Source organism: Prionailurus bengalensis, chromosome D2 (assembly GCF_016509475.1).
Source record: "Prionailurus bengalensis isolate Pbe53 chromosome D2, Fcat_Pben_1.1_paternal_pri, whole genome shotgun sequence".
Taxonomy (NCBI): Eukaryota; Metazoa; Chordata; class Mammalia; order Carnivora; family Felidae; genus Prionailurus; species Prionailurus bengalensis.
In genome coordinates this window covers 15,259,088-15,285,646 of record NC_057351.1, presented here as the reverse complement: position 1 = coordinate 15,285,646, position 26,559 = coordinate 15,259,088, and the positions used below count along the sequence as shown (strand labels likewise).

General features: G+C 43.5%; 1 protein-coding gene across 4 annotated transcripts in view; it reads right to left on the bottom strand.

Moving 5' to 3' along the window:
• Positions 1-26,559, bottom strand: part of PCNX2 (pecanex 2) — a 305,815-nt gene that overhangs the window by 161,134 nt on the left and 118,122 nt on the right. For all 4 annotated transcript variants that reach the window (XM_043596291.1, XM_043596295.1, XM_043596293.1 and 1 more), the window contains exons 16-17: positions 8,510-8,619; positions 6,822-6,918 (exon numbers count right to left, since the gene is read on the bottom strand). In XM_043596291.1, the coding sequence (XP_043452226.1) occupies positions 6,822-6,918; positions 8,510-8,619 (207 nt within the window). The remainder of the gene's footprint in view (positions 1-6,821; positions 6,919-8,509; positions 8,620-26,559) is intronic.

The window sequence follows — 26,559 nt, the reverse complement described above, 5'->3', positions numbered from 1 at the left end:
CCACGTTACATGGTCAAGACTCACCCGTGCCATTGCATATGGCTCCAGTAAGATCTGTTCTGCTGCACACTAGTCATTTCACTGTTGGTAGAATTTCTAGCGGCTTCAGTTTAGGGCTCTTAGGAATTATTGCTAAAAGGAACAATCTTACGTGTGTGTTCTGGTATAAATGTGCAAGATTTGCTCCAGGATAAAAATCTAAGAGTAATATTGCTGGCTGTAGTATATATGCATCTTCGACCTTATGATCCCAAACTGTTTCCAAAATATACACAGTGATTCACACCACCACCAGCAGTTCATAAGAGTTCCCTTGCTCTACACTTAACACTGTGGGAACTTTTAATTTTTTGTCAGTCTGGCAAGTGTGAAATGGTAACACAGTGTGGTTTTAGTGTGGAGGTTCCTGATTATTAATTAGCTTACATACATATTCATGTTTTTGGCTATTTTTATTTCCTCTCTTGTGAAGTGCATGTGCAAGCCTTTTGGCCATTTTTTTTTAATGTTTATTCATTTTTGAAAGACAGAGAGAGACAGAGCACAAGCAGGAGTGGAGTGGAGACAGAGGGAGACAAAGAATCTGAAGCAGGCTCCAGGCTCCGCACTGTCAGCACAGAGCCCAACACGGGGCTCGACCTCACAAACCGCGAGATCATGACCCGAGCCGAAGTCGGACGCTTAACCGACTGAGCCACCCAGGTGCCGCCTTTTTGGCCATTTTTAATCGACATATCTGGCTTTCTTGTTGATTTATAGTAATTGTGTATTCGTCTCTACACTGGTGCTTTATCTACTATACATATTTTAAACATTATTTCCCATTCTGTGGCTTATTTTTTTAAGTCTTTTTTTTTGGGCATTATTTGATAAGTCAAAGGTCATAATTTTAGTGAACTTCAATTTGTTGTTGTTTTTATTTAAAAAATTCTCCCCTACTCTGGAGGTATCATAAAGATAATTTCCTCTATTATGATTCTAAGCACTCTCAGGTTTTGTAATCTCCTATTTAGGCTTATAACCCTTCTGGAACTGACTTTTAAGCAGAGCATCACAGAGGAGGCCTGTTCTATTTTGTTACTTATGAAGAGCCATTTTTTTGTTTTGTCATTCTGTTCCTCCCTCTATAGTGAGTAGGAAGTTACACACTGTTTCTACTCCTTCAGCAGTTACATTGAACATTCCAATAAGCATACTTCACTTACCAGTCTTAAGTTAATCAGGATCTTTACTTGCCTCCGGGACATTACGAAGAATTTTTAAGTCTTGGAGTCCATTTCTCCTTCCATCCAGAGTTTTATGTTACCCTTGTATGGTTTTGTACGGCTAATGTTTGCTGAAATTTACCAATGTATCTGCCACTTTTTTTTTCTCCTTGTTCTTTCTTGCGAATTAGACTTTCTGTCTGAGACCATCTGAAGAACATCACTCAGAACTACATTTAGCGAAAGTCTCTCGGCTTCTGTTTATGTAAAATATTTTTTATTTTGTCCCTGGTTCTTGAATGATATTTTCACTGGGGGCACCAGCACAGATATTTTCACTGGGATTCTTTCTCTCTCTCCCTCTCTTTCTGCCCCACCTCTGCTCACGCTGTCTCGCTCTCTCTAAATAAATAAACAAACATTAAAAAAAAAATTAAAGATCTTTTCACTGGGCATAGAATTCTACCCTGGCAGATACTTTCTTTCCAGGACATTGAATACATCAAACTTCTGGCTTCTATGATGGGTTTTGATAAGGGAGCTTTCCATTCATCATTCACTTGAATGTAATCCATTCTTTTGTTTAACTGCTTTAAGATGGTCTGTGTCTTTGATATCTGCACTTTCACTAAGGTTTGTCCTGTGTGGATTCTCTCTTCCTTGTTTTACCCTGCATGTGATTCACTGGCGTTCTTGAGTCCCTAGATCAGTGTCTTCCATCAATTCCGGCAAATTTTCAGATATCATCTCATCAGACATTGATTAGGCTCCCGTCTCTCCCGTTTTTCTGGAATTCTGATTACATATATTTTAGATCTTCTTAGTCTGTGTCACCTGTCTTTGTCTTTCTGTTGTATTTCCTAATTTTTTTGTCTATTAGTGTTGCATCCTGGGTACTTTCTTCTGTCTTGTAGTTCACTAATTCTCTCACCAGAGGTGTCTAATCTCGTGTGTGTGTGTGTGTGTGTGTGTGTGTGTGTGTGTGTGTGTTTACTTCAACTGCTTCATTTTTTGCCATTTTTTTGTTTGTTCATTTAGAAAGGTCTATTTGATTCTCTTTCAAACATGCTGGATCATTTTAGTATTTTCTATTGTCTGTAAGTTTTACCTCTTATCCCTTTAAACACATTAAGTAGTTTTAAAATGTGTCTGGTAGTTCAAGTGCTTCAAGTACTTGAAGACCTGTTTCTGCTGGTTCCTTGTTTCCTTGTGTAGTTTTTACATTTTTTTTAGCGAGAGCTGCTCATTTCCCTTAGAAAAATGGGTTGGGGAATACGTGGAGACCTAGGAGGCAAGGATCCTCTAGAGAGGATGTGTGTTTCGTATTGCCATGAGGTGTTCCTAGTTGGGGGCCGCTTCAAATTCACTACATAAATTTAGGGGTTAGGGGTGTCAGAATGTGGACTGAAAGCCCACAGCGGAGCGGACTACAACATCCCAGGGATCCAGGGCCGTTGTGTTCAGCACCGAGGCCAGTACCTTGCATTCTCCAGGCACTGCGGAGGATGCAACTGAGTCCTTCTGGTTCATCCTCCCACTGAGGGTGGGTGACTCAGTGTGGGTCCCCACTGCACACCCATCTTGGCAGTTTTGGGCTTTCTTTTCTCTTCCCTGCCGTTTGAGGGCTGAACACTGAGGCTCAAGATCCCCTGGTTGGGCAGGTGCTCTTGAGGCAAAAGCAGTTTCCTCCTCTGCTTCCTCCAGGTCTCCCTGTTCACTCAGACTTTGACTTGATAATTCCTTATCTTTGGTCACTTTTTTTTCCACATACAAGAAGGACTTTTTTTTGTATTTTGTTCAGAATTTTCAGTTTTAATCAGCAGAGAGTTTGGCTATAATAAGTCAGCCTGCCATAACGTGAGAGATGGAAAAGTCTCGTTTGATCTTTCTTTTTCTTTCTGGTGAGGGATCGGCACATAAAATCTCTTTTTATCCCTCCCACTGCTAAACAATTACCTCAGCACCATACACTGATTAATCAATTCTTGATTGTGACATGTAATTTTCACATAATACATTCCTATAAATAATTTGTCTCCTTTCTGTGTTTTACTGATTCACTAATCCCATTCTCCACTCTTGGATCAGTCTCATTTTTTTTTCTTCCAATTACTCAATCTTTATAATATACTCTTAAATCCCAAAGTGCTAAGTTCCTCTTTCTTATTCTTCTTTTTCAGATTTTTAAAAGCTATTATTAATGGCTATTCTTCTAAGTGAATCTTAGAATCATTTCCCCAAGTTGTGAATATAATTCCTCTGGAACTGTTTTGAACTATATTAAACCTATAAATTTATTAGGAAGAATTGGCATTTAATAAATCTCGACCTTCCTATCCAAAATCAGGTTATGTCTATTTATCACTACTTATTCAGAAGCTCATTTGCATTTTAATAGACTGCTGTGGTTTTCTTTATTTCTGACCTTACTTGGTAAAATCTTTCCTATTATCAATTCATGTATTTTGTTGCCATTGTGAGTGGGATTATGGTCTCATTATATTTTCTAAAGTTATTTCTGATGTGTTAGAATGCTCTAAGTTTTTCTAAGTTTCTTTGTCTCTAGGGGTATTTGTGAATTCTTATACTGATCATGATTGATACTTAAAAACTTTGTTGTGCACCTAAATGTATACAGTAATGCAATCTACTTTTTTTTTTCTTTTAGGACTTAACACAAGCCAGAACTTCCAAAACAATATTCAATAATATTAAGGTTTTGGCTCCCTATTTTAATGTTGATTCCATGCATATTTAACTAATTAATATATTGGGGCTCAGTACATTGAATATTTAAAATCCATTGTGACATCTCATGTAGTACTTCATGCTCCAACCCTAAAAAAGAAGCTGAAGAAGGCCTCATCCCGGGGCACTGGATGGCTCAGCAGGTTAAGCTTCCGGCTCTTGATTTCGGCTCAGGTCACGATCTCACAGTTCATGAGCATGAACCCCATGTCAGGCTCTAATCTCTCCCTCTCCCTCTGCCCCTCCACCACTCGTTCTTCCTCTCTCTCTCTCAAAAATAAATAATAAAATAAATAAAAATTTTTTAAAAAGCGCTGGTTCCAAACTACACACACAGCAGATATAGACAGAGTGGTGCCAGAGAACCCTAAATGATACAACCAGTGGTTACAAAGAAGTTGTTTGAATTGTACAAATAAGAATGAGGTCGTCGTTTGTTTTGTTGGTGGTCTATTTTTTGTTTCTAGGAACTGAGAAAAATAGATACAATGGAAGTAGCATATCTGAATGGGTGAAGAGTATAGGGATTGAGGAGGATGAGTGACGTTAGAAACAGAAAGACCAAGAGGCGCCTGGGCGCAGCTCAGTCGGTTGAGCATCTGACTTCGGCTCAGGACATGATCTCGTGGTTCGTGAGTTCGAGCCCCACATCGGGCTCTGTGCTGACAGCTCAGAGCCTGGAGCCTGCCTCAGATTCTGTGTCTCCTTCTCTCTGCCGCTCCCCTGTTCATGCTCTGTCCCTCGCTCAAAAACAAATAAACATTAAGAAAAAAAACTTAAAGAAAAAAGAAAGAAATAGACCAAGCTCATGAGGCAGAGGGATAAGAAGAAACTAAACCAGGAGTGGAAAGTTCACATTGTTACTGAGTGCATAGCTGGCAATGATCATATGGAAATGTGGAAGCCCACTGATGGAGCTCTAGGTATCTCTAGTTCTCGATCAAGGTCCCTGGAAGACCAGTCTGTGGGGACAGCCTTGTAAACATGCAGATCCCCAGGCCCTGGCACAGGCCAAATGAATCGGAATAAGAGGAAGGGCTGGAAACCTGATCTAAGGAGGCTCCTTAGGGACTTCTCATACAAAGTGAAATTTAAGAAAAGAGGGAGCGAAAAAGAGAGAGCCGGACAGACACAGAGAAATAAAATCAGAGACAAAGAGAGAAATCTCGCACTTGCACTAGGGCACAAAAGGTTTTATATACCAAACTCTAAAATCTAAATGTGGTAGTCCTATTAAAATATTCTCATTAGACCAGAAGACTTTTCAGAGAGAACACAGGTCACATTAAATCGCCTACAGGTTATGTGCGCTTCACTATACAGAGCGTTTCAAAGTGTATGAAAACTGGGGAAGGCAACTCCTAGCCCATCACATCTAAGGAAATGCTGTCAGCCTCTGCCAAGCAACCTTCTTGGTGGATTTCTTCGTTGTCCATATGTTATTTTCAAGGCAACAAATCAGAAAGCATCCTCATGATTCCATGAAATCAGGGAACATTTGGGGAGAACAGTTTTTCTCAGATACCTATAGGAAACCTTTGGGGGAGACATCGGGCCATTCCAAGACTTTATGGCAACTGACCTAGGAATGTCAAGTTTGATCCTGTAAATCTCCTGGTGTAGATGTCAGAGATCAGGTTGCTGATGCGATGTTTCAGTGTCAATGTATTCCTCCCTTTTTAGCTGCCATCCTATTGGCCCTAGCTGCTTTACCTCCTTCCCTGCTTGTAAACATATCTCTGCTTGTCAAATTCATGAACCACGTCCTTAGTCACGGTGACTGTGCTTTGGTTCCTCAATGTGTTGGCTTGAACTGCACCCACACTCAAAGGCACAGGGGGCTAGGTGTGAAGTTTTTAAATGTTATCCTGTTGCCTGAGTCCTGCACATTGTCTTGAAATTGCGGATTGCAATTGAATCTCATCTAAATTCAACGGCAGTTATCAGCATCAGGCGCTTGGCACCGTGGAGGCCAAGACAAATGAGACGCATCTCCTGGCTGGAGGAGCCTGCAATCAATGGGTCATTTGCTGCTTTTCCATTGATCCGTCATTCCTCAAAAACATAGGAAAGGCATGACTTCCAGCCAGCAGATCTCCCCAAGCTCAACACTCGAATGGGAGATTACACAACAAATGAGCATTGCTTTTGAAAGTGGTAACGTTTGGAAGATGATACCAAAGACGCTACCCCTCCTCAGATGATGTTTGAAACCACCCCAAGCCATTTTCCCGGCGAACAGAAAAGAGCATCCTTCTTCTAAAGTCTCTGTGTTCTGTTCTTCCTTCTTTACCTCTTTCCTTCTCCCCTTACACGCTCCATCCCATAGAGTCGCTCCCCTCTCCAACATCCCAGATGTAAGTCTTAAAACCCAAGGGCTCCTCACAAGGGCTGTGCAAGTGTCAACCCTGAACGTGGGAAGCGCACTCTGAGCTCAGCATGAGGCTGAGGCCAGAAGGTGTGGAGAAGGTGTGGTGAGGCCAGAAGGTGTGGAGCCCATTAGAAACCAGCTTGGCAGATGAGCTTTTATTTGTATGCAGCTGGCCTGCTGCCTGGCACCAGCAGGGGGCAGCATTGACCGAACTCGTTTCATTCAAAGAGCCGAGCAAACTGCCATCAGCTGAGGACCAATGGAGTGACCGTGGCATATATAGCATCTGCCTTCGAGGGGCTGTCAAAGGTCCACACCTGCCAGGTGGCTCAACAGTCCATGTGCCAACTGTAGACCAAGACAAGGCACCTCTCTCTGCACCGGTGACTGTCATTCCCGCCTAGCCAGGGCCCCGCTGAGAACCTGAGCTTTGCCAGCACGTGCCAGGCCAGGTTAAGCAAAATCCTCATGTACATTATGCAACACAAATATCTCACCACTGAGCCTTTCATCTTCTTAGGAAGAGGGTCGGCGGCCAACTCTTCCAGGTTCTGATGTAGAAATTTAGGAAGCAATCTACAATGAATGAAGGACCTGGAAACGAACAAACGCACAGGTTATACTCTTTAAAGTATGTGCCTGTCACAACGTTCGAGGTAAATAGCCTCACCTGAGACCTCTCACTCCCAGATGACCAAAGCAAGGGCTCGCTCCTTTAATTAATTCATAATAAAGAGGAAGAGGTGTGTATTCAGGTGATCGCAAATCTAATGTTTTGATTCTCAGATTCCCTCCTAATTAAAGGAGTCAAGGACCTCAAGAGGAATGGGCAGCTGATTGCCAACAGCGAAGCTCACAGAGCTTCTCTGTGTCAGCCCATTGGGGCTTCCTCCCCACATAAAAATGGCAGCAAAACTCAACACTTCAGTAAAATATTTGACGTGAAAAACTGCACAAACCACATGTAACTTTTGCCCATTTCCCGCGTCTTTTATTTTGCTGCATGTGGCAGCCTAAAACAATGGTTTCTCTGGCCCCCACACAGTTATGGTCAAAATCAAACATTTGGAAAAATGACATGAGATGATTGCTATCTGAAACTCTGGCATCCCAGGAAGTGTTTCTACTTCCCAAGTGCAAATTTATCAAAAATTTAAAAGACACAATTAGAGGCGCCTGGGTGGCTCAGTCAGTGAAGCATCCGACTCTTGATTTCAGCTCAGGTATTGATCTCACGATTCATGAGTTTGGGTCCTGCATCGGGCTCTGTGCTGACAGTGTGGAACCTGCTTGGGATTCTCTGTCCCTCTCTCTCTCTCCACCCCTCCCCTGCATACTCTCTCTCTCTCTCTCTCTCTCTCTCCCAAATAAATTTTTTAAAAAAATAATAATAAAAGGCACAATTTAAAGGCAAGATAGTACATTTCAAGTAAAAATAATAAAAGGCAAAATTAAAGGGAAGGTAGAAAAGTATATTTCAAGTGACTAAAGACTACTATTTTTTTTTAATTTTTTTTTTCAACGTTTATTTATTTTTGGGACAGAGAGAGACAGAGCATGAACAGGGGAGGGGCAGAGAGAGAGGGAGACACAGAATCGGAAACAGGCTCCAGGCTCCGAGCCATCAGCCCAGAGCCTGATGCGGGGCTCGAACTCCCGGACCGCGAGATCGTGACCTGGCTGAAGTCGGACGCTTAACCGACTGCGCCACCCAGGCGCCCCTAAAGATTACTATTAAATATATTTTAAAATGTGGGCACGGCCCTGTTTGGAACAAAAAACAACAGAACGAACTGCAAACCTTGCAGAGATGCCCATCAAGTCTCCACAGGGTAACCACCTAGCGATTCTGCTTCACAGGCCCGGAAAGGGTCCTTGTTGAGGTGGGAGCTGCCCACACAATTCACCCAAAGGAAACTCAAAAGCAGCACTTGGGAGCTAACAGCCCTGTGTCCCTGGCGCTGTGCGTTGTACTCCAAAAGCAAGAGCAGAGGTTAAATGTTCGCTAAAAGTTGGTGCTTGATTTCCATTAGTGTTTGGCCGGTCCTGCACCTCTCCTGTCCTCGCCGGGTGGTTGGCTGCGTGAACAGCACAGGGGTCCAGCCACCATGCGAGCCATGGCCCTCTCGCCCCTGTGACAAGGCGAGGGCCACGGGAACCAGGCACAGCGGTGCGTGTTACTCACAGGAGCACAGAGGGGTCACTGCTCTGCCGGCTCAGATGGTAGGAAAGCGCGACCAGGAGGCCACAGAAGGCTGAAAACAGCGCTGGGATGTGCTGAGTGCTCCACGGTTCCTGAGGAAAAGACATCAGATGCCAAGTCATTCCAAGGAGTGGTGCAAAAATCAACTCGCTCTCTATAGAACACGGAGGCACGCATCCCCACGGTCCAGCCAGATGGGCACAGTGTCCCGGGATCGTCACCGGCACCTGATGGCCAACATGGAAACCAATTCCGATTCTGACACATGCCAGGGCAGGAGTGGGGGCGTCTCAAACTACGTGTACATGTTTATGAGAGTATATTTCGTTCATCTTTCCTGAGAATATTTTTTACTCAATCTTTCCTGAAATTTAGGACTCAGAAGATGAATGTTAATCATGTGTTGCCTCTTCTGAATTCATTTCTAATGATAATGACAAGAACTGTATTTCCTAGTGTTTATGGAATCGATGGTGTAAAAGGTACAAGACATGGAAACACGGCTTAAGAGATCGACTAGTGAACTGGATGACAAATTAAAGACAGTCCTCCTCGAGAAAGAGAAGAAAATGGTTTTAAACGAAAGGAGCCAGGTAGTCAGGTTTGATGTGATAGAAACACAGACACCAGTAATCAATACGCTGTCCTCAGGGTGGGAGAAAAGAGCATAGGCCTTATGCGTCCCCACGGTGAGCGGAGTGGGGACCCGGGACCCAGCTCTCTTTCCGCCCATCCCTGGCACCCTCTCCAACACAAACATCCACAAAGAAACCTTCAGCCTTTCAGGGACCACCGACAGAATCTACCGGTGCCTTCCAAAAGCTGAATCGAGACCCAGACTGCAATGCTTCTCTCTCAAGACGCTGATCCTTTTTAACTCAACAAGGCTGAGTCGATCATTGTGCGTAAAATAAAATACACAAACGAATGACTCAGCTGTGTTCCTTTCCTATCTGGGACAGCTGAGATGTGAAGGCCAAGCTATCGCCTGGCCCTTGGTGGAGGGAGTGGTTTCGAGTCTACAGTCCTCGCCTTCCTGGAAGTTAAGCTGCACTGCTTCGTCTCCACCCATAGTGAGGGTCTAGAAGCATCTGGAAGGGAAATGAAGACAGCAACCCTGGGGGAGCCGCTGAGCCGCAGCTGGACAGGCCGGAGGCGACGCTGACCGGTTCCTCCCCCGCAAGCCTCGCGGACCAGCGCCTCCGTGAGGCTCTGACTTTCCCAGCGTCCTGAAGGCACCGAGGCAGCTTCCCTGATTCCCTGCAGATGCCCACCCCACCGACTTGCCCTGCCCGGGAGCCCGGGGCCTCTGTTCCTCACTGCTCCCTTTGGAGTTTCCTTTCCGCAAAGCCCGGATTCCTGTGTCCGAGGGAGGGTGGCACTGCCTGGGTCCTAACGCCAGCCCCGCCCTCTCACCCACAGAGTCCCCTGACTGCACCGCATCCCCTAGATGGAGGAAAGGCATCCTCTCCTTCCGCTGTCTCCTTCCGCCCTGCCTATAGAAATGCTTCTGCTGACATCTTAAAAAATAAAAAAAAGCCCCACCCCACTATCTCTATCCCCTCCTTCAGCGCACCCCGGCCTCGCAAAGGACCCGTTAGCTTCCTCCACGTGGGGCACCTCCCCATGGGGGCAGCAGCTTTGCACAGGGTGGGATTCCAGCTGGGCGAACCTAGCTTTGAACCCCAGCGCTGCCACACGTGAGCTGTGAGGCCTTGGCTGAGTTACTCAACATCTTTGAGCGCTGGGTTCGTTTCCTCTTCTTTAGAAAAGGAAAAGAATACAAACTCAAGGGTGGCTGCAAAGGGTATGCGTCTGTGCCCTGGGCCATTTTTTTTTTTTCAAATTTTTTTTTCAACGTTTATTTATTTTTGGGACAGAGAGAGACAGAGCATGAACGGGGGAGGGGCAGAGAGAGAGGGAGACACAGAATCGGAAACAGGCTCCAGGCTCTGAGCCATCAGCCCAGAGCCCGACGCGGGGCTCGAACTCACGGACCGCGAGATCGTGACCTGGCTGAAGTCGGACGCTTAATCGACTGTGCCACCCAGGCGCCCCCCTGGGCCATTTTTTAAAGCTTTTGACACAAGAGGGTTCCGTGCAGCCCCTACTGGGTGACTGACGCCCAGCGCCCTGAGCCAGAAAGCTGGCTATCCGGAGAGATGCTTCCTCTCCACGGTCCCCAGTCAGCTGATTTTCACATCGTCCAACACCTGCCCAGGCCTCCCTTCCTTTCCTGACATCCCACCGGGTAAGCCTCTGCTGTCTCTCTCCTTCCAGCTCTACTGCTGATAGCTTCATAACGGGGGGATCAAACACCCCACTCCCCAGACCCCACAATGTGTCTTCCACATAACAAGAGAATCATCCTCCTCACCTAAAAGAGCACATCGCACTATGGCCTTCACTCAGTATTTTTCAATGATTCCTCATTGCCCAATAAATCTACTCCACAGGAGGCTACATAAGCCAATTAGGATCTGACCCTAGCCCATGTCTGCAGCCTCGTTCCTCCCATTTAGAATATGCACAGCAGCGAAGTCATAAAGCTATGTTGCTTCCTTCCTACTGCCTTCACACACAGGGCTCCGTCTGTACAAAGGGCTCTCGTGCTCTGACCCTACTCCACTCTCCTCTACCTGGCAAACTCCTACTCATGCTTCAGCACCCAGTATAACAAGTCCCACCTGCTTGGTGCTGCCTCCCTGCTTCCCAGGCAGACTGGAGCCCTCCTCCGTGTATCAAAAACGCCTTTAAATACTTCCACGTCAACACTTGAGATATCTCACTTCTGTTATTTGTGGCCACGGGTAGGACTCGCTCCCTCATCTCAGAGCCACTGAACACAGTTATGCTTAGAGCAGACTCCGAGGGGGGTGGCCTTTCATCTCTAGTTCCCCCATTCTGGGCACAAATGTCAGCACATCAATGGATCTGTGAGTGAGGGACTGCAAGGTTTCAGTTTTCATGATTACATCGGCCCCTCTTCTATGACCTGTGTGGGAAAGAATCTTCAGCAAGAAAAGAGGGTGAAGAAATTAAGTAGCTTAGATCAAATGTGGACCTGGCAGTAAAGTGCCACCGGCATGATTGGACTAGCGGAGAAAAGGGGATTCTTTGACCTTATCGCTCATTTTTCCTTCAAACAGCGGCCCCAGTGACAGAAAAGTTATTCTGAAGTTTGAGAGTTTTCTTCTTCCCTAAGAGTCCACCCATGAAACATTCATCGGCTCCCCACCCCCCCGACTATGTGCCAGGCATCGAGGTGCACACTCGTGAGGAGGGCAGACACGAGGCCCCGGGGAGGGAGGATCCTGCGGTAAGGTGGGACAGGCAACTTGACAGTGAGGGGCCAGGTACTCACAGAGCAGGAAGCAGAGGCTCCTGGGAGTCAAGGGAGGGGCTTTTAATTGCACAGAAGAAACACAGGAGAACGTGGTCCCTTCCCTGCAGAGCCTTCTGGACAGGCCAAGCTCTCGGCTTTTTGGGTACCTGTGTGTGTACTCCACGTGTCCTCCTCGGCTCCCTGCTCTGGCCGCCCACCTGGGGCTTTATATTCGGCTATCACCAAAACCAACAACAAAAAGTTTTCCGAAAGGGAAAAACCTGCTAAATTCCGTTTCCTTCCATTGATTCCTCTGCACTTGCTTATGCTATATATTTATTTCATTCACAATTTTGTGACGGTACAGGCATTCCTTTTACATGCAGCCCATAAAAAATGCTGGGGGAAAGAAACACTCTGAGAAGGATTTAGTAGCCATGACCATGGAAATAATCGTCACTGCATGGAACAGAGGAAAGGTCAAGGGACAAGCAAGCACTGGCAGGATGATGCCAGCTCATCACTTCCTGGAAGACGTGATTCTGCGGAAGGTCCCTCACTTCTCCACGGCTCAGCTTCCTCCTCTGTGAAAGGTGACAATGTCCCCTTTCTTGACAATGTCCCCTGTAATGACCTGATCTGAAACAGCCTTGCTCACTGCCAAGGGGTATGTCAACGTTAGTCTCTAAGTAACTGGAAAAGAAGGAGCACCCGTGACGGATGGTCTTCACAGACAATTAAATCTGGACGAAATCTATTTAAACAATTAAGTTTACCTACTTTATCTGCCCCCTACCCCTTACCTAATCTCATTTGTTCTGTACTTAATTAAATCCCTCCAGTGCAAACATAAAAGGTCAGTATAAGGGACCCTCCCTTTTCACCTGCTGAAACAGCAGTTGGTACAAAACCAAGTGGAAGGTTAAAATATCAAGTCAGAAACAGTGGCGTAGGAGGTCAGCCATGTCCCCGTTCCTTCTACGTCCCAGCATTTGTCCCAGTCTGTGATTGTGCATCTGTGTAAGTGACTGTTTGATTGCCCTCTGATCCCCCCACTGGGCCTGGCCCGTTGACAGCAGGAACTCATCTGCTTTAGCCCAGCATATTCTGAGCACCTTGTGCAGGCCCCTGGCCCTGAAAGACATTTAATAAATATGTGTAGAACCAATGCACTGTATCTGAGCAACTGTTGCTTCCTTACTATATAATGCTGACCGAAGGAGGGGAACGACACAGATCTTTTTAGGTACCTACAAGTACACAGGAGGTCCCTCTTCTGCAGGGCCCAACAGTCATTGAAAGCATGGACTCTGGCATCGGGCTGCCACTTTGCTCCAAACTGTGCTGATTATTTACACTAAGACACTGGGCAAGCCACTAAGCCTCGGTCTCCTTATCTAAGAGAATTTCACAGGGCACGCCCCCTAGGGTTGTTGCAAATAGTATATGAAATACTACGTCTGAAGTACTTGGAGTGGCCCGCATAAAATGCTCAATAAATGTCTGCTTTTACTATAGGTTTTACGAAGTCACTGTCACGGTCCAGTCGCGCTGCTCTAACAAAATATTGTAGACTCGGGGCGCCTGGGTGGTGCAGTCGGTTAAGCATCCGACTTCAGCCAGGTCACGATCTCGCGGTCCGTGAGTTCGAGCCCCGCGTCAGGCTCTGGGCTGCTGGCTCGGAGCCTGGAGCCTGTTTCCGATTCTGTGTCTCCCTCTCTCTCTGCCCCTCCCCCGTTCATGCTCTGTCTCTCTCTGTCCCAAAAATAAATAAACGTTGAAAAAAAAAATTTGAAAAAAAAAATATTGTAGACTCATAAAGAGCAGAAATGTATTGCTCACGGTTCTGCAGGCTGGGAAGTCCAAGATCCAGATGCCGACATATTTGGTATCTGGAGAAAACCTACTTTCCCTTCAGAGCTGGCTCCTTCTTGCTGTAAGGGGTGAGGGGGTTTCTCGGGCTTCCCTTATAAGAGCATCAGGCCCGCTCACGAGGGCTCCAGCCTCATGACCTAAGCATCTCCCGAAGCCCCCACCTCCTAATACCATTACCCTGAAGGCTAGGATTTCAACACATGAAATTGGGGGGAACATGGACATTCAGACCATAACAGATACATAACAGGACTGAGAACAGCAGTAAAATCGTATTTTCTGAAAAAATTAAAATTGACCTTCAGTCGTTCTCCAGGAGGCAAAAAGAACCATGAGATTTTGTAGATCCCGTTTATCCTTCTGTTTCTACAAGGAAAAGAGGAACCCCTCTGCAAGAAATGAATCTGACCTTGCCAAGATGCGACACTAGCATCCCAAGCTTCACGGTCTGAACTGACGGGTCACTCTATGACTTGAAGCTATTCTGTTCCTTCTGGTCCTGTGGCAGTAAACATCTGCATTCACTCCTCCATACATGTGATTTCTTTTAAGCATAACTAATGACTTCAGGCTAAACTGTCAGACATAAACAAATGGCAGTGTGGCCACAGGGGTGGGATGGAAGGAATGAATATTTCCTTCAACAGAGTAAAAGGAGAGAGATGCCAGAATGGCCTAAGTGCTCTTCCCAGAACAAGGGTGGGATGGCAAGAAGTATTCATATTCCAGGCACTGATTTGCATGTTTTCTGCCTCAACCTCATATCTTCACACAATTGTGTCTTAGAACCTGGGTGTCCCTGCACTTGGACAGATTGCAAAACGCAGACTGCTTGGATCTCCCTTGGCTCTGTACTCCAGGGCTTAACCTTGTTCGTATTGGCAACAGTAATAGATAAAAAAAATAGACAGATACAGATTCCTCTCTTGCTCTCGCTCACTCTCACTATATACACGGAGCTACTCAGTAACTTGGATATCAACATGAGTTACTCTTTCACGTGCAGAGTGCCAAAATATGCAAAACCATGCCATCTTCGGGAAAAATTATTTTAGATCTGGATGAGATCTCAGAGCTGAGCCAGACTCACCCCTTCAAGGTATTGATCAAGTAAGAAGACAAGAAGAAGGGAAAAGACTTACCCAAGGCGGCAAGACTAGGAAGAAGCCCCTAGTTCAGGGCTCGGTATGCTCCATTACCCTAAACGTTTATACTGCTAACTGTGCAAAATACAAGCATTTCTCACACCTCCCATAAAAATGGTTAGTATGCTTTGCACAATCACTATCGATCATAAGTTCCTGGCTTTACAGTCTGTTTTATTCATTTATTCATCCCCCAGTCAACAGTGCTGGACATCTCTTGAGGTAACTGCCTGGTTCAGGGCTGGCTGTAACACACAATACCACAAGCGCCTAGAAAAGTGCTCTGGGAGGAGCTCAGGGGAGCTCATGGAGGACCGAGAAAGGAACTGGGGTGCAAAAGGCGACAAGGAATGAACGTGAGTGGACTGGGCTCCAAGCCATGGAGGGGTGCCATGTTTCCAGGCTGCACGGACCGGCTCCCAGGCAGGGACCTGGTCACGCTGCAGGATGGGTACGGCTGGGTGTCACTGTAAAGATACAGAGAGAGAAGATTACAGGGATGGATTAAAGAAGGGGAAATAGTGAAGCTTGGAGGAGATGCATGGAAGGGAAATGACCTTTATGGGTCTATCATCCCATAATTCTTGATGCTGGGAAGAGAGGCATCTGGGTGCCATTGATTGAAGATCAAACCAGAGGAAATGCATTTCGGCATCAGCGGTGGAACGTGAATATGATTTAAGGAAGAACTTCCTGACACTGATGATTACAGCAAGTTACAACTGGGGAAACATCAGCCTTTCCTTTTCACACATTACTTTAAAACACAGGTATTCTCCTTGGAGAGTGAAGGCGTAAGCGTGCCTGGAAGGGAAGGAAGGAAGGAAGAGAAGCTTACTGAAAGCTTTCCTTTTGCTTTTCTCGCACAGAACATGGTCCTGCTTAACAGCTCCACAATCTACCACACACAACATACACACACACACACACACACACACACACACACACACACACACACCCCTAAATAAACAAATTGAACATAAGAAGAAACTCTTCAGAATTATTTTACAGAATTAAGATGGGGGGTCAACAAGATAAACTACCTTTGTCCCATTTTTATTCCTTTCTCCTGTCCCCTTGCTAATGACACCCCCTGTGTCCACCCCCCGGGGCCCGCCCTTCTCTCCCTGCCTAGTCTCGCAGGCAGGACTGCCCTGCCCTACTCGGCCTTATCCTGCCCTGCCCTACAGACGAGTAAAGGCCAGAGTAAAGGCCAGACGGATGGTGGCTTTCCTCAGCATCGGGAGCATTCGCAGCCACATTTCTAGAAGGATCTGAGCTTGTCGAGTCAGAGATACAGTAAGAAAAGAAATGGGTCTGAAGAAGTTTTTACTCTACTCTTTATTTGGGGATAGAGACGGGAATATTGACATTGGAGGGAGAAAAGCACAACTAACCTGAAGAGGGCTTTTGAAAGAAAACCACCAAATGCACTGTGTTTTTTTTCTGCAGATGAGCTCAGTTGCATTTCCAGGAAGAGAAGCAGAAGGGAAGAGAGGAAGGACAGACTCACATTGCCAATGGACTTCTCTACATAAACTTCTCTATTTTAAACAGATGGGTATTAGTCCTGAATTTTATTTTATAAATGTTACTTTCATTATACTCACAGACACAATCACACATATGTACATGGACACACGATACATACATATATATATAAATATACATACACACATATAAAGATTTTGAGATAAGGTTTTAAACAATCTATCACTCACTGATAATGAAGTATATACCATGTGACAGTTTGCTTCAAAATTAACATCCCTAATTGCTTGGAGATGTGTCTCAAGGGCGCCTGAATTGGGAATGATACGGATTGATGAGTGCTGGTTTCCTAAAACTCCCACAGGTTTTGAAATATTTTTATGAGGTAGAAATAAAACTGTCTAATAGTCCTACAGTTCTGTGGTAGATTTCACATGCATTTGGGAATTCTTTTGATGAAATGCACAGGGAGCTTCAGCTTCTCTCTGAAGGGAGTCTTGGCTTTTAGCCTTTTTTTTTTATTCCCCGGGAATGTTAGACATCTCTACAATGGAATTTACAGAGAAGATGGAGGGCTTAGTTATAAAATGAATGCAAACAGGCCAGGTTCTCACTCTGCTAAGCCCTTGATTTCAGGCTCACACGCTTTCTTTTTTAAGGAAAAATGAATGAATTTTTCTTAGTTCACTAAATATCAGGGCAGTTGCAAGATCCAGGCTTTCATACTTCCTAAAATAAGAATTAGATCATAACACTTTGACTCTGATATCAGTCCTATTTTTCTAGGTCTATTTTTGACAAGAATCTCATCTTGAAGTAAAAGGAACTCTGTGCCCCTAACGTTCCAGAAATTCGGTAAGATCAGCTATCTGGCACTGTGTGCTCTATTCATATGGCTCACAGGGCACCATGTGACAGGCACTTGTGAGCCTGCCAGGGACATACTCTGGGCTCCCCCTCCCCCCGCCCCGCCCCTCCAGACTGGAGCTAAGCCCACAGCATCCCCTGTTGATACCCTTCTCCTATCTTGAACACTGGGTGTCCCCTCTCGCCCAGAGCCCCCCACTGAGTCTGATTCCTAGTAGGTAGTCACTATGTGCTGAGTAAATAAATAAATGATCATACTAACAAATACGACAAGTCAGACTTCACTGTCTACTAAACGTAGATTTTTCTTATTTCACATTCTTCTTCATTTTGGTGAAAAACATTATATGTTTGTGATTCAAGAAAATATTGGAATTTAAGAAACAAAACAGATGAACATAGGCGAAGGGGAGGAAAAATAAGATAAGATAAAAACTGAGAGGGAGACAAATGGTAAGAGCCAAATAGAGAACAAACAGGGTTACTAGAGGGAGGTGGTGGGGGATGGGCTAGATGGGGATGGGCATTAAGGAGGACACTTGTTGGGATGAGCCCTGGGTGTTTTGTGCAAGTGATGAGTCACTAAATTCTACTCATGAAAGCAATACCATACTATATGTTAGCCAACTTGAATTTAAATAAAATAAAATGGGCAGGGGGGGGGATAAAATATTATAGTTTTAGGAACAGGCATAAGGAAACATGAGATCATGAGCTAGCCAGACTGACTGACAGGTGCCATTCATCCAAACCTATCCATATCAACATAGATAAATATAAATAACACACACACACACATATACACACACACACACACACAAATATGTATGTTTTCTGAAAAATACTGACATTTACTTTCCTTCTCATACCCTTCTTCTGTTACCTATATTTATTCATTCCAAACGTTTACAGAATTCCTTTTAAGTAACAGTGACTTTGCATCGGATATAAAAAGAAGTGACTATAAACGACAGTCTGTGATTCTGAGGGGCTCATGGTCAAACTGGGAAATGCTAAAATATACACGCACACAATCAAAGCCACAGCAATAGTTCTTAGGTACTGAGCAATGACCTGATGGCACACTTCACATGTATTATGACATTTAGTTCTCAGCACACCTTAAAGTTAAGTGTTGCTCATTTTAAATACGAGGAAACAGAGGCTTACATTTTACTAGCTGTTATGGTATCTGTATTTTCCACATAGAACTGATTACATACAGAACCAATAACTAATGTGTGAGCACCAGAAACACAACATTGCCCACAGAATGTCACAAGAGAGAAAAATATCCTCCCCCTGGCATGGCCGGGACACAGTCTTCCATGTCTACTCGGATCCCTAGGATCCACACTCCAGGCCTCATATTTTCTTTTCCACACACCCTCCCGTCCCCCCATCACTCCAAGCTGGATCCTCACTGAATCCTACACACCCTCCCGTCTCCCCATCACTCCAAACTGGACCCTCACTGAATCCTACCAATATTCATTTCACTGCCTTTCCTGGACTTGACCATTCCATACTCTGTGCCTACGACCAAAACCTCAGGCCGGGTCTCCGCTCGACTATTGCAATTACATTTTGAACAACTGAACTATCATTATTCTTCCTCCAGTTTTCCCCAAATCGGAGTCAAAGGGCCACTGTCAAAGTCATCCAACCGAAGTTTGAGGGTCATGACAATCCAGTGGGAACTGGGTTTACAGACCAATTATACTTTTTTTTTAACTTCCTAGGAAGGGCAGTGTGACAGAAAGCACTAGCTGACTACCTAAGCAATAAACACGTATTTCTCCCTTCTTCCCCACAAGCAATAACCTCCTTACTGGTTGTTCAGACAGCTAAAAGGCTTGTGATTTCCCCTCCCTTGCAGCTAGAAGTGACTTGATTCTAACCAAAAACATAATCCAAAGTCCAGTGTAATAAAAGGCAAATTACAACTTGGATTTCATTTTCAAACTTACTATTAAACATTATCACCATTAGGTTAATCATCATCCTAACCATCAACTACTTCTGCTAACAATAGTTCCCTTGTATTAGTTTTCTACTGCAGTGTAACAGGCTGCCACAAACTCAGTACCTGAAACATAAGCTTATGATTGCACGGGGTCCATGGGTCAGAAGTCTTCAGGCAGCACGGCCAGATGCTCAGTCTCACCAGGCTGTAATCACGGTGTGGGTCGGGCTGCGATCTTACCTGAGACTCGGGGTCTCCTTCCAAGCTCACTAGCGATGGCAGAATTCAGTTCCTTGAAGCTACATGACCAATGTCCTCATTTCCCTGTTGGCTCTCTGCTGAGGTCCACTTTCGCTTGGGAGAGGCCATTCTCAGGTCCTTGACTTGGGGCTCTCTCTGTTAGCAGTTCACAACATGGGTGTTTACTTCTCCAAAGCCACAGGGCCGGGACGGGGGAGTCTCCCGGCTTCTTCTGGCTCTGACCTCGAGATCTTCTTTGAAGGGACTTGGCTGAGTGTCTGATTAGATCAGACTCATCCAGATTACCTCCTTTTTGATTTAGTTAGCTGATCAGGGGGACTTAATTACATAGGCAAAATCCCTTTCAACTTTGCAGCCAGTGTAACCTAATCACACCCTGTCCTATTCACAGGGCTGGAAAGGGGATTAGGCACACCAGGGGGCAGGGGTCTTGGGGCAACTTTAGATTTCTGCCCACCACACCATTTAATGAGAACCCTTGAGCTAGGCACTTTATATACATTACCCATCTAATTTCACTTACTTCTGACAACTTTTATATGAGGCAGTTATTTCTAATCCACTTTACAATTGAAAAAAAAAAAAAAACAACCAACAATGTGAATTAGCCACATGCCCTTGGGCAAATAACTTCAGCACTCTCTGCTTCACATTTACCACCCAGAATATAGAAATGCTATTATCTTCCTCATGTATCACGCAAGGCTATAAAGGGCAAATGAGAAAACAATTAGGAATTGATTTTGAAAATTAAAGTCCCATAGACCTGAAGGTATCTCATAAGCCTGTGCATTGTTCTTTTGTCTAGGAAATCTATTTACACTTCACATGTGCTAAAGAGGATGGCACAGACATAAGAGAATACAAGATCGGGGCGCCTGGGTGGCTCAGTCGGTTAAGAGTCCGACTTCAGCCCAGGTCATGATCTCAGGTTCATGGGTTCGAGCCCTGTGTCAGACTCTGCACTGATAGCTGAAGCCTGCTTCGGATTCTGTGTCTCCCTCTCTACCTGCTCCTCCCCTGCTCATGCGTGTGCTCTCTCTCTCTCTCTCTCTCTGTCTCAAAAATAAATAAAATAAATAAACATACATTTAAAAAAAATTTTAAAAGATGCAAGACCTGGGATCTGTGATGTGTGATGTTGAGGAAGGCATTTAATCTCTCTAAGGATCCACATTTCCTCATATTAAATAATAAAAGGAAGGGGTTAGACTAGGGGACATCTGAGGCCCATTTCAAAACTAAAACTATTTTAGAACTATGAGTTTGTTTTACATCTACAATGAGATTTTCAATCCTGAATGCAGGGGAAATGTCATTGTTTTAGTTGCAACCCTAGAAAACTATGTGGGAAAACCTCTCCCACAAGCAGTTGTTAATGGTGCTAGGAAACATTAAATTATAATAATGTGCCTCAACCTCTGAATCTCTGGATCCCCGTGCCATCAATAAACTAGAATCTCTTTGTAAAGGATAATAAAAAACAGAAATCATGGTTTACTCAGACATACAGAAAACCCAGCTAATTAACTACTGAGCCATTTCTCCAGGGAGCAAATATTCTGGTTGTTTCTGTCTATCACTCTCAAATATTTAAGTCAATGAAGAGTCCATTTATATGTTACTTGCCACCAGGTTGGCTGATTCAAAGAGAATATGGAATTGAAGGAGGAATCAAATTTGTCCCCTAATTCATATTCCAGAAAGCAAAATTAACTCAAAGTCCCTCGATCTGCTATCAAAATAAAATAATATAAAATCAAGGACATAAGTATATATCAAGATCCACATAAAGAAATATATCCCTGGCAAAGCAAGTGACATGTTGAAATTGTTCACAAGGGCTCATCAATCTATCACAGAGATAAAAGGAAAAAAAAAAATCAATCCCAGCAATGCAAAGAGTAAGCATAAAAGGCATAAACAAAAGCATCGTTAAACAAGAAGTGGAATCACAGCTCTGGGTAAGCGTGTTGGGCTGAAGATGGGTGAACTTTTCTTTTTTCGTAACGACTCCCTTGCAAATTTGCTAACCACCTCCTTTCAATTCACAGCACTTAATAGGTGCTGCATTTTAAAGTGGAGAGTTGATCTGTGACCATTAGAAAACTCAGGACTTACAAGCAAGAAGGGAGAAACGCAAATTGCTCTGTTTTTACCAAAAGCTGTTTTCAAAATACTGTATAGACGGACTATTAAGATTCTATAACAATAGCCGCAATTTATCACAAGAGATGCTTGTTCTGCGCTGAGCAAGGGAAGTCAATACCTCTAAAATGAAATAAACCTTTCCAAGTAGCCCCAGTTCCAAATGGTAAAAAGCCCGTTTCAACACCTAAGTAAATCCCAGAGCCTTTGAAGTGTTCATTCCCCTTACGCAGTTAGCAGCGTGCTTTCGAAATGCAATTATTTACTCTCATCCAACGGTTATTTATGCTTATAGCATGCCATAAACAGAAAGGAAAACGGAAATAAACACCAGTCTCTGCCCAGGATTGTAAATGGATTTTGTCCCTTGCGCCAGTTTTGATCACTTGGCACTGACTGCCTTGAGCCCTGTCTGGGCAGCCCGTGGCTCTACTGACCTCAGTAAGAACAATGCTGTGATTGGTTAGTAATGTCTGATATGAAGGAGTCAGACTTGAGGAGGTGAAGGAATGATAACAAATGAATCACAACTAGGTAAAAACCAAAAAAAAAAAAAAAATCCCATCTTTGTGAATGCCACATTCTTCAACAGTTTCTGAAACCCTCTAAGAATTTTGCAAGGAAAAGTCATTTAACAATCCCAGGAGTATAAATTACTTTTGATAATACTTGAACTGGTAATAATGAGCCTTCAGCACTTGTCAAATGAAATGGGTTTTTCAGAGCATACAACTTGTCCTTTAGAAATTAATCTAAGAAGTCCCATGAGCTGCTCCTTTGCAGAAAGCATCCTGATGCTGGAAGAATATTCTGTCTTCCATAGATTCAACCACAATTCTATTGTCAATGAGTTATTTTTCAGTATCAAATGAGGCGTCCGTGCTCAAAAGCATGAGGCATAAGACAAAGGTTTGCCGTAAGTCAAAGATTTAGAGCAAGCTGCTGTGGTTTAACAGAGAGATAGCTAGCATAACTCAGCTGATGAAGAATCAGGAACTTATGCTTTTGATCTGACCACTCATAAGGTTATTTGGGAAGTCAACTGGTGGAGTGTTTTAATGCCTTTTTTTCCATCACCACTGGGCCCATAAGCTCATCTATGGCACTCAAATCTTGGGGGTGGATGACTTTTTTTTCTGTAAGTTCCCTTCATGAAACCACTATTCTTAGGATGCACAACATGCCAATGTATCAAAAACATGCATTTTCAGCCTTATATTCAACGTTTTCAATAACTATGATTACTGCCAAGATATCCAGTCTTCTCTCTCATTTACCATTAGTAGGTTAATCTCCTTACCACCTTGCCCATCTGCCATGGTCATTCATTCCTAACTCTGATGAAGATGGTTCACGTGCTCAACTGCATATGGCGAAGTTCTTAAGGCCAAAGACAAAACGTTTGAAGGCTGTGCTGACCAACTTTCTCTTTTCTGATCATCCACCTTTGAACTAACTTTGATCTTATCACCATCTTTGAACTAACTTCTTTCCTATCTCTATAGTACCTGGCAGAGTGATTTCTAAAGAAATAAATACATGTTGACTAGCAGGCTGTGAACTTTCCAGCTCCCGCACCAGTTACAGAAAACTTGCATTTTCCATTTCCATCAAACAAACAAAATTATATGTGCATCAGGTGTTTTTTGCTAATCAGGGTTGCAAAGAAGGGTATAAGAGTGTGGGGTCCTGGTCAAAATGGCATTAAAAACAGAGGACTAGCTTTCCTCCTCCCATGATGTCTAATAAAATATTCAAAAAGGGAAAAGGGGCACCTGAGTGGCTCAGTCGGTTGAGCGTCCAACTCTTGATTTCTGTTCAGCTCATGATCCCGGGGTGGTAGGACTGAGCCCCATGTTGGGCTCTGCACTGAGTATGGAGCCTGCTGAAAATTCTCTCTCCCTCTTCCCTTCTCCGTCACTCATGCGCTCTCGCTCTCTCTCTCTCTCTCTCTCAAATAAGAAAAAAAGGAGGGGGAAAGCATAAATCCACACTAGGAACCAGAGAAGGTACCTGTGCATAAGCCACAGGCTTTAAGGAATTATGCCAAATCCCCCTTATAGAGGCGATTACACTAGAAAAAAGGTTTGGTGGTTGACACATGACCCCAACTCCCACTCTTATCTTGAGAGAAATAGAGTCAGTAGGGTATTGAGGGAAGTAAACAGGAAAAGATCTTGATAATCCCCCTCTGACATCACCTAAATCAGAGATGGGAGAGTTTGAGTTGAGGTCAGCCATGGGGCTGAGAGGCTACCTGACACTTGGACTTGCACATTGGTGGACGGGCAGTATTTGCAGACCACTACCACCCCCGCCCCCATCTTGGAAGCAGCAGGTTTTATTTGGCCAGTTCACTGATGAGGACGTTAAAGAGTGTGAAGTGGAGATAAGCACTGCCCTGGGTGTCTACTGCTTGTGATGAAACCTCCTGATGTAACCACCCAAAACTCCATCAGCAGGACAGTTTACCAGGGCAAATCATACCTGAACTGGTACTATGTTACTAGAAGACATTTCATTTTGTTTTCTTCTCTTTCTGTATTTTCAACCTGAGTTACCTCTGGAAATATTGCTCAGGGAGCCTTAAAATTTTCTGACAGAAATCAGCTCAATTCCTACCTAGTTATAAAGACAGAGATCACAAAATCTAATGCCCACCTGAGCAGACAGGTGAATAAATACAATAGGGGGGTCAGGTGTAAGAGGTGACAGCAGGGCGTGATGAGATCTGTGAGTCTGGGGTGGTTGTGACTCCCTGTTCGGTTTCAGCAGGTTGTTACCATGTGGGAATGTGGGTCCAGTATTGCCAGAGCTTCAAATTAGTTAAGAAAAGTAGGAGAATCATACTTTTACATCAAGTGACCTAATTTTAAATGTTGGTTCTAAACAAATCTTAAACATGATAGAGGCCACAAACAAAATAAGTCTGTGGGTTGAATAGAGACAATAGTAGGTTGTCAAAGAAAACACTGTGAAGAAAAGATAAAATATAAGGCAAACAAAAAAACACATTTAAAGTGAGATATTTCTCTAAAGGAACCACTTAAGGATGCTTTCTGAAATGTATTTACTTGAAAGAAAGAAAGAAAGAAAGAAAGAAAGAAAGAAAGAAAGAAAGAAAGAAAGAAAGAAAGAAAGAAAAAGACATTGTTTAGAGAGGATCTGATCCAAAAAAGATTAAAAAGTATATGAACAGGTTAAAAGTAAATAAGCAATTATGAAGAAGGAATAATGAACACCATGTTATAAGCTTCAGTAAAATCAGGATGTCAATAGTACTGTGCTCACAGGGATGCTGTATAGATTATAGAAAGCATGGAAAATAATTAGTAGTTTCTAGGTCAAAGTAAGCTCTTTGTTGTTGTTGTTGCTTTAGCCATGACAAACTCTAGAAACTGAACCAGATAACAAAGGGAAAATATAGAGAGGAAATCCATAACAAAAGAATGAGCAAAATGGAAGACAAACAAAAAAAAAATCAATGAAACACTAAAGGAGAAAACAGGTCACATAAATAAAATCAATGTCATTAATCAAAAAGGAAGAGAGGGAAACTTTTCCCATCTGTAAGTCTTCAGTATGAAAAGTAAGACTAGGCATGACATCCAGAAAACCTAACCCAAGATAACCAAGTCTACTCAGTCTATTGCTTTTCTCCAAAACTTTGGAAAATAAGAAAGAATTCTATAAGAATTCAGGAAACATTCAAGTTGGTCTCATTCTTGTTCTCAAAATGAAATAGGAAAGAGTGATACCTCCACTTCAGAGGCATAAATCCACAATAATATGGCTCATACTCTTGACAATGAGAAAACACCAGAGAATTTATAAAAATCTCAACTACGAAATAACTATGATGGGGGCATCTGGGCGGCTCAGTTGGTTAAGCATCCAACTCTTGATTTTGGCCCAGGTCACAATCTCATGGTCCGTGGGCTCTGCACTGACCGTATGGAGTCTGCTTGGGATTCTCCAGCTCCCTCTCTCTGCCCCTCCCCAGCTAGCATTCTTTCTCTTCCTCTTCCTCTTTTTCTTTCTTTCTCTTTCTCTCTCAAAATAAGTAAATAAACATTTTTTAAAAAAAGAATAAAAGAGGGGTGCCTGGGTGGCTCAGGTCATGATCTCATGGTCTGTGAGTTCGAGCCCCACATCGGGCTCTGTGCTGACAGCTCACAGCCTGGAGCCTGTTTCAGATTCTGTGTCTCCCTCTCTCTCTGACCCTCCCCCATTCAGGCTCTGTCTCTCTCTGTCTCAAAAAATAAATAAACGTTAAAAAAAAATTTTTTTTAAAGAATAAAAGAGGAGACATCACTATAAACACTATAAGCATTAAAAAGACAATAAAGAATACTATGAATAAATTAATGTGAATAATTAGAAAATATAGAGAAAATGGACAAATTCTTTGAAGAACACAACTATTTCAATAATAGATAATTTGAATAACTCTATATTTATTGAATTTTAGTTTAAAATCCTCCCATGAAGAAAACTCCAGGCCCACATGGCTTCACCTAAGAGTTCTACCAAACACTTCTTAAATGAATAATACCAATTCTATACAAACTCTTTTAATATAAAAGAAAGAAAATACATTCCAACTCATTTTATGAGGTCGTTACCCTGTAATACAACAAGGCAAAGCATCACTAGAAAAGAATGCTCAAAAACTAGAAACTTCGTGATCATAGACACAATATTTCTCAACAAAATATTAGTAAATAAAATTGAGCAATGTATAAAAAGTATAATATATCATGACCAACTGGTGTTCGTTTTTCAAATGCAAGATCAATTCAACATTCAAAAGTCAGTACAATTCATCTTATCAACAGATTAAAAGAAAAATTAATATGATCTCCTCAGTAGATGCAAGAAAAGCATATGGCAAATTTAATATCTATTAATGATAAAAACTCCCAGCAAACTAGGAATCTAAAGGAAATTACTC